This window comes from Nicotiana tabacum, chromosome 19 (genome assembly GCF_000715075.1).
Source record: "Nicotiana tabacum cultivar K326 chromosome 19, ASM71507v2, whole genome shotgun sequence".
Lineage (NCBI taxonomy): Eukaryota > Viridiplantae > Streptophyta > Magnoliopsida > Solanales > Solanaceae > Nicotiana > Nicotiana tabacum.
The window spans coordinates 79,491,191-79,500,770 of NC_134098.1; the positions used below are offsets into that span (position 1 = coordinate 79,491,191).

The 9,580-nt window shown below is 34.2% G+C and overlaps 1 protein-coding gene across 1 annotated transcript; it reads left to right on the forward strand.

The window, feature by feature from the left end:
- The first annotated feature begins 3,720 nt into the window (after positions 1 to 3,720).
- Positions 3,721 to 7,227, forward strand: LOC107775428 (polyol transporter 5). Its single transcript, XM_016595155.2, has 3 exons — positions 3,721 to 4,000; positions 4,525 to 4,887; positions 5,980 to 7,227. The coding sequence occupies exons 1-3, from the start codon at positions 3,844 to 3,846 to the stop codon at positions 7,077 to 7,079; spliced, it is 1,620 nt and encodes a 539-aa protein (XP_016450641.1). The 5' UTR covers positions 3,721 to 3,843; the 3' UTR covers positions 7,080 to 7,227.
- The last annotated feature ends 2,353 nt before the right edge of the window (positions 7,228 to 9,580 follow it).

Consider the following 9,580-nt stretch of genomic DNA (forward strand, 5'->3'; position numbering starts at 1 on the left):
CTCTATTTATAAGAATCCGGGCACCAAAACCAAAAGATTATGCCATCATTACCCAGCACTGGAATCGAAACGGCAGCCTCAACTGACAGTTGCACGGTAAACGACGCAAAGCATCGAAAAAATACGCCATAATGACGCATGATGTCATGACGTCACTCTAGTGCAGAAATGACGTAACCCCAAAAGTTGCAGCTCACGAAGGGCCACATTGCCAGCTCGTCCCAACCTTAACTGCCCGATCCACTCGCCTACTCTTCTCGACCATAACCAACAAAATCTGCTCATCGAGGTTGTACGAGGACGGCCTCAATAAGCGGAGGGACTAACTGTATAGGTCAAAATCTACCGCCGAGCATTTAGGGCGAGGTAGTATTAAGGGAAGGGTCGATCGAGGTCGATCAGGAAACGACAAAGCTCGTGATCGGGATATCAACAATGACCGAGGTCGAGCAACGTGGAAAGGGCTGTAACAGCTAGTTTTTAGAATAGTATAATAGTGGGAGTATTCTAAAGAATATTCTGGGCACATGTACTATTAGGGTTTTTTTAGGGATGTGTCCCATATAAAGAGGAAAAAGATAGGGAAAAGAGGCATGTGATATTTACCGGATAAGAACAAACATCTGATAAAGATTCTCTCTCTTATAAAAGATACAAAGATTACATTTTCATCAAGATTCTTGTTCATATTATTCCACACTTTTTCATCAGATCCGAGAATAGTTCGAGCATTGTAGGATTTATCTGTCACTCATCATTGTCAGGAAGAACAATCATTTAGTTCATTCATCATTGGGTGAAACACTTTTTCTATTTACTTAAATGCAATTTATTGTTATTTATTATTAGATACTCCTTTATTATTACTCATACCCTTTGGAATATTTAATATATGTTATTGTCAGTCTCCCACTATATCTGTTCCACATTATATACATGTTTTGAAGTCGCATCTAGGGATATTATCATTAACTAGGTTTAATCCACCATTACATAAATATAATTATATAAATACAATAGTTTTAACTGAAAGTTATACTTTTTGGTCAAACAGACAGTTTGTTTAATGATCAAAATTTTACTATTTGAAACGTAAGATAAAGTCACGAGTTCAAAATCAATTAACTTTGGCTACTTCTATTCAGTTGAACATTTTCTCTAGACCCTTATCAATTATGTTGAAGAAAAAGAAAAAAAGGAATGCCGATGAAATGCACTAAAATAAAGTGGAAGCAAAATGGATATAAATGATTCATATGATCGACCATAATTAATTTGAAACTGAGGTATAATTAATTATATAGCACGAAAAATTAATGTGGCACATATAGAACAGAGTTAGATCTTTATGTGTTGACTATAGACTGATTATTTATGTGCTATCATTACTCCGAAGGAAACAGAAAAAGAAAGAAAAAAGATGAAGATTTTTTGTATGTTTTTCTTGTTTCCTGGAAAACCCAAACAAACAAACAAGAATAATGGGACCGAACCAGGGGGAAAAAAACATACAAAACAAAAGCAAATTAATGCCAATTTGTTACGTCTAGATCAATATGTTTTAATTAGTTTTTATTTTCTCAATATGTTTTTAACTAATGCAACTTGCAGCTAGAAATCCGCAGAAGTAGTACTCTAATTTTATTTTTCTTAACATGCGTAATACTCTTGTTTATGAAATCATGTGAATAGGTTTGGTATATGGTGCAATTTTTTCCTAAACGTCAAAATCATTGGTTTTGATACTGACTACATTATAATGGTATATTGCATATCATGTTCCTGCCAAATGTATGGTAATATATTCAAAGATTATTAGATTATGACATGCAAATTCATGTTCGCCAAGCTTTAAAAGCAGTTCCATTTTTCAGTAAAACAAAAAAACAATTATAGAACTGGGAAAACTCTAATTAATCTCCGTGCAAGTAGACAAGTTTGACAAACATATACTGTTTGCTTTGCCTTTCTCCTTGTGGAAAATAAAGAACTTTATACCAAGAATTTAGGACTTGCAAAATCCAATTTAAAGATTGCATCATATAGCTTAACTACGTACTATAATAAGCACATGGATTTGGCTGTTTTCTAGTTTAATATCTTTAGTGCTTACAACATCTAAAGAAACTCCTAAAGAGCAAAGGTTTTGTGCAATTGCAATTATTGAGTAATTTTGATTAAGTTGACCTACAATATAAAATTACTTTTTACATAAAACTTAATATGATAACCTGAAAAATAAAACAATGACCCCTTAAACATCTTTATACAGTGAATTTATATATGTAACATAAACTCATTCTTAAAATGGTGGGCATAAATCATTTGTCTGATTGTCCGGTGACTTAATTCATCTTTGGGATATTACAAAATAATTAAAAGCATATATATTTTCTAGCTCATACATTATATATACATAACTAAGACCATTAGAAATATCTTGTTTACGCAGTTCAATTAATGTTAGGACTTCAAAAAAATAATGTTCTTCATCAAGAGGCCTTGATTTACAGTATAACATCGCATCATTCTAAACTACCAAAAAATAATGTTCTGATCTAGCGATAAATGAGTAATTAACTACAATAATTGACAGAAGGAACCAGCTAGCCTAAATGGAGCAACTGGATAGGGTTCATTGGATCCCATATTTTTTTATTTTTAAATAAGCATGCCCTCCTAGGAATGGCTGATAATCTCGTTGACTTTTCTCATCCAGCGAATGACCAACAGACCAAGGTAAGATTCTTTTTTTTAAGCGTTTGAACATAAAAATTGTAATTTTTAACAAAATTAGTATTTGGAATTAAGTTGAAAAATAATATTTAAAATTTAAAATTATGTTTGAATATGCATTTCACATGAAAAAATATTTAAGTTTTGTGAGCGTGAAAAAAAGTTTTTCGAAAAACTAACTTATAAAATTTTATGGACAAACAAATTTTTGATCTTTTTTTTTAAAAAGTAAAAATTTGTTGGGTTCCCATACGTTTGAGGTCACGCGTTCAACTTTTTATGAAACAGACTAATTCTTGTAATTATATAGATTCACTTTGTTATTAATATGAGTCTATCTTATCATATTCAGTAGATTCACTTTGTGATTTTATAGTGGGTATATTATCCGCATCATTTCTATGAAAAATATGAGTTTTAATTTGACTAGATCTTACCACATTTGACAAATTTTTGGATAACATTTCTAAAGAGGATTATAAAATTAGCAATCACTGCAAATACACCAAATAATAGAGCTTTTAGTAGTTCCTAGCTAGTGCTTCGGGATAAATACTTATTCGTAACGAGTGTTTATATCAACCAAATAAATATATGACACATATCTTCATAAATATGATTATCACTAAATCATAGTTAATTAACATATATCCTACCTTATTTTATTACTTAATTAACAATGATAAATTAATATAACTTGTTAGTTTAACACCCGATGAGATTAAATTTTTACCATAGTTCTTCTGCTCCATAAGGAAATGGCTCCATGGTAGAAGATAATTAAGTCATGAATTGATGAAAACTATATGAATTAAGCGTATACTGGCCAAAAAACTAGATGTCGGCATCAGAAAAACGAGCAATAATATGCAATGAGATAGTTGGAGTTAAATGTGAAAAGAAAATGTCCACATCAGAAAAACGAGTCAAGTAAAGATTCAATAAACAAAATTAAAAAGGACCCCAAAGGCTCAATAATTTATCATATTGGGTCAAATTTAGGGGCCCTTTTCTATATATATAAAGCTCTGTGATAAACACAATATCAAGACCATACACTCTTGTGTGACTCTCTCTACATACCTTCTCTCTATCTATTTTTCTCTCATGGCAGAAGAAAAATTAGCCAGTAATAATGGTGTTCATAGCCAACCTCAGATAGCTAGTATTCGAGATTTCGATCCTCCAAAGAAACCAAAAACAAACAAATATGCAATAGCTTGTTCTTTCTTAGCTTCTTTGGCTTCAATCTTGCTTGGTTATGGTAAGAATTCTCTCCCTTCTCATCTATATATCTGCGTCTGTATCTTGTAAGACAAAAACATTTAATGTTCCTTTGGACAAAGCTTTCTTTAATTTGTAGGACATGCATTCAACAGGTTTTTATGGAATTTGCTTAGAACTTTGTCTAACACTCCGTTAATCCCATTCTCTTTTTCTTCATTTTTAGTTAAAGAAAACTTTTCTTCTAATTCGTTTTCATGCATAACATATTGTGATAAAGCATGAAAAGGAAACGTATTTCAAGCGCCTTCCTTCTTCCTTGCGGATGCATGTGGCATATAATTAACCAATTCAATTAAATCTAGCATTTTCGACATCGAAATCAATCAAAATATATATATATATATATATATATATATATATATATATATATATATATATATGAAATAAATTCAAAAGTCGTGCAACGAACTTAATTGTAAAATTTAAAGATTGAACCCCTTAGATTTAAATTTTATAAATATTAGCTTTATAGTATATTATTTAATGGTTTGGTTCATGTAGATATTGGAGTAATGAGTGGAGCCATCATCTACATTCAGAAAGACCTCCATATCACCGATATCCAAGTGGAGATTCTGGTAGGAATCCTCAATGTCTACTCTCTCTTTGGTTCTGCCGCCGCCGGCCGTACATCCGACTGGATTGGTCGCCGGTACACTATGGTGGTGGCCGCCGCAATCTTCTTCGCCGGAGCTCTTCTGATGGGTTTTGCTACCACATATGCATTTCTCATGGTGGGTCGATTCGTCGCCGGAGTCGGAGTCGGGTACGCTCTCATGGTTGCTCCGGTTTACACAGCCGAAGTTTCGCCGGCGTCTTCCCGCGGTTTTCTTACGTCATTCCCGGAAGTTTTCATTAATGGAGGTACGTGGTAATTTTAATTAACTCTCTTGTTTCGTCTCTACAACTTGGGACTTTGAGTATTATGTTGAAATTGTCGTTTTCTTTCATCAATAATGACAAACAACAACATGTGTTATAAATAAATGTAACCTGACAGCAGAATCCAGGAAGACAAAGAAAAAGATCAGGGAGAGACTATGGAGTGAGAGATTTCCTCTAATATGCCAGCTTTCCTATTCCATTATTTTTTAATTCAAATTATATGTTATAATATCGTAAAAATAATTTGTACTTTATTCAGTAGTAGTAGTAGATTACGTGCCATCATCAACTAAAATTTTCTATAAATCTGTTTTTAAATAAAATGTGAATATAAGAATTATTTTCAAAGTCTTGGTTGGTCTAGTAAAGTCCTAATTGGTAACGTAAAGGCATCATGACAATATCTGTTAGGAGCGAAATTCAAACGGTCAAATGTAACTGTGACAAGTTAATGTAAGGCTAAATTCGATAAGTTCCTATAAATGAATAAAGTTGTCAGAAAAAATTATTTTCATCAAATTAATGGTACCTTGTGATTTTATCAGACTTATATATATTTCCTATTTTTTTTTATAATAGGAAATTATGCAAATGATGAATTGACTAAAGCTTGATATATGTACTAAGAATTTAACTATATACACTTAACAGTTTATTTACATTATAAATTATGTTTTAACATATTTTAGTATATCATTGGTCTTAATTTTTAGATTATTAGAAATTATACATAATTATTCCATCTGTTTCAATTTAGATGAGGTAGTTTGATTCGACATTGAGTTTAAGAAAAAAAAAGACTTTTAAAACTTGTGATCTTAAAAGCTTAAGGGGTAAAAAAAATTTAGGACCATGATATTTGTGTGGTTATAAAAGCTTTTTATTAAGAATAAAATAAAGAGTTTAAAGTTAAAAGCAAAAAGAAAATTAGGTTATCTAATTTGAGTGAATAACTTTTAGTTGACTATAGTGTAAACCTCAAATATTCATTGTACATTTCCTCGTAAGTAGATCTACTTATGCATTATTTCAACATGCTGTTAAAATCGTGCTTAAATTTGTTAATGACAGGTATATTGCTGGGATATGTATCAAACTTCGCGTTTTCAAGACTTCCAACTCACTTGAGTTGGCGATTCATGCTTGGAATTGGAGCAGTCCCGTCAGTATTCTTAGCCGTAAGTGTACTCGCCATGCCTGAGTCACCTCGTTGGCTCGTAATGCAGGGTCGACTCGGCGATGCAAGGCGAGTTCTGAACAAAACTTCTGATTCTTTAGAAGAAGCTCAGCTAAGACTCGCCGATATCAAAGAAGCCGCCGGCCTACCGGAACACTGCAACGACGACATAGTTGAAGTACCCAAACGCCCTAAAGGCGACAACGTATGGCGGGAATTGATCTTCTCACCAACGCCGGCCGTCCGTCACATACTACTCACCGGCGTCGGAATTCATTTTTTTCAGCAAGCAAGTGGAATCGACGCCGTCGTTTTGTATAGTCCGAGAATTTTTGAAAAAGCAGGGATTAAATCCGATCACGACAAGTTGCTCGCCACTGTAGCCGTTGGATTTGTTAAAACAATTTTCATACTTGTAGCCACATTCATGCTCGACAAATCCGGCCGGCGGCCGTTGCTGTTAACCAGTGTCGCCGGAATGGTGCTGTCGTTGATGCTACTCGCCACCGGCCTTACAATCATTGACCAATCGGAGCAAAAAGTAGTTTGGGCTATTGCACTTAGTATAACAATGGTGTTGGCTTACGTGGCACTTTTCTCAATCGGGATGGGTCCAATAACGTGGGTTTACAGTTCGGAGATTTTCCCCTTGAGGCTACGGGCAACTGGGTGCAGTATAGGGGTGGCGGTAAACAGGGTAACAAGTGGAGTAGTGTCAATGACGTTTTTGTCCCTGGAAAAGGCGATAACAATTGGCGGTGCGTTCTTTTTGTACGCCGGATTAGCGGCGGTGGCGTTTGTGTTTTTCTTCACCTTGATGCCGGAAACACAAGGGAAGACTCTAGAAGAAATGGAGGCATTGTTTGGAACTTTCTGGAACTGGAGGAAAACGGCAAGAGAGCTGAAAGAAGCGAAGATAACGGAGAAGACGGAGAAGAACAGTAACGATAACGGCCAAATTCAGATGGGTATTGCACCAGCTATTAGCAGTTAAAGTGGCTGATATTGTTTATATGGGTAAATTGGGAAAAGAAAATTGTATTATTTTGATAAAAGAAGATATCAGAGATAGAGAGCATTATATGAAAGGAGACAGCAATTTCCCAATTTCATGCATTAATGCAAGTTATGTAAATCCGAAAGTCCTACTGTTCCACATAATGCTCTTTAATCATTAATACGTATGAAAAAATCGCAGGTCCTAATACTAAGTCAATCTTTGTGATAGTTTGGGTAACAAACAACTATAAGGCGTGTTCATTTCCGACTTATGACAAATATAACATTTTTGAGTTAAATCCACACCTTACTATTTAACCCAAAAAATAGTTTTCAAGGTCAAAGCAATAATTTTATATGACGGGCCACAAACAACAGATTCAATCCGAAAGATATAAATTTTCGTTAATACAACATGATAGAGAAATAAAAAATAAATTCAATGACAAATAATGTAATAAAAATAAAGCAAAGAAGAAATAATTCTTATTGAATGATCCTTGATAGGATGACGAGCCGAACAAAGCTTGAAGGGCCGAACTATGGCTAATTTGGGAGCAAGATACTATGAATTACAATATATATAATTGTAGAGAAGAAAATTAGATTCCCTCGTGGTGATAAAAGTGTGCCTATTTATAGGGCTAAATCTAAGCAACCATTATCCTTGAATTATGGATCCATTATGAGCATTTACTCAATCTATCCGTTACTTTTGGAAGACTCGTAACAACTGTATAAATGTTGGAATTGCTAATTCCGTAACTGATGAGTTAATTCCGTAACTGATGAGCTAATTCCGTAACTGATGAGTTAATTCCATAACTGATGAGTTAATTCCGTAACTAATGAGTTAATCCCGTGCCTGTTGAGTCAATCCCGCGCCTGTTGAGTTAATCTCGTGCATGTTGAGTCAATCCCGTAATTGATTGCCTTGTTCTAACAGTTACAACTATTTATTGCATTTATTGTACGTTACATAATTAATTTTTAACTGATGGCATAATGATGGTAAATCCCATGTAATCCGGGATTAATTGATTCTTTACTCATCTGTAATTATGAGCTATTCTCCCGTAACTGATCCGGAGCTACTCTATGATGGTCAGTTCCAAGACTAACATGCACGATACGAGTATGCTCGGTTCCGGGGGTGTTTCAAATATCATCTTTGCATGTCATTCTTCACTTTTCTCATAAATTTGCTAACATGTGTCGCCATTTAATAGACTCACGTGGTGAGTCTATATTTCACTAATACAGATAGTCCCCCCACTTTTCGATTACTCGTTGTGATGTGACCAGGAAGTGGGAGATTTTATATTTTCCACCCTTGCCGCTGCCTCATTAAAAACCTTGCCAGAAAAATTCAATAGGGACAAAAACTAGGCGAAGGAAAAAAGAGTGCAGAACTTAGGAATTCAGATGACAACTCTGTCACTTATTTTCCTTTCGTCAATGATCTGTTGGTGCTGAAAAACTATCACTACCATATAAAGCTTGATCTTGGATTTTTAATGTTCATCCATAAGTTTTAATCTTTGAGTTTTGACTCATAGATTTTTAGTTGTACCCAAAACTTTTATAACCTCACAACCTTAGAGAACGGGGATGTTAATAACCAAGAAATTTGTACTTCTGGTTTGGATAAAGTCTAGGAATTAATGCATCTGGTTAACTTTTAACCCAAAAAATAGTTTTCAAGGTCAAAGCAATAATTTTATAAGACGGGCCACAAGCAACCGATTCAATCCGAAAGATATAAATTTTCATTAATACAACGTGATAGAGAAGTGAAAAATAAATTCAATGACAAATAATGTAATAAAAATAAAGCGGAGAAGAAATAATTCTTATTGAATGATCCTTGATAGGATGATGAGCCGAACAGAGCTTGAAGAGCCGAACTATGGCTAAATTGGGAGCAATGTGCTATGAATTACAATGTATATAATTGTAGAGAAGAAAATTAGATTTCCCTGGTGGTGATAAAAGTGTGTCTATTTATAGGGCTAAATCTAAATAACCATTCTTCTTGAATTATGGGTCCATTATGAGCATTTACTCAATCCATCTGTTACTTTTGGAAGACTTGTAATAGCTGTATAAATGATGGAATTCCGTAACTGATGAGTTAATTCCGTAACTGATGAGTTAATTCCATAATTGATGATTTAATTCCGTAACTGGTGAGTCAATCCCGTGCATGTTGAGTCAATCTTGTGCCTGTTGAGTCAATCTCGTGCATGTTGAGTCAATCCCGTAATTGATTGCCTTGTTCTCACCGTTACAACCATTTATTGCATTTATTGTACGTTACATAATTGATTTGTAACTGATGGCATAATGATGGTAAATCCCATGTAATCCGAGATTAATTGATTCTTTACTCATCTGTAATTATGAGCTATTCTCCCGTAACTAATCTGGAGCTACTCTATGATGGTCAGTTCCGAGACTAACAGGCACGATTCGAGTATGCTCGGTCCCGGGGGT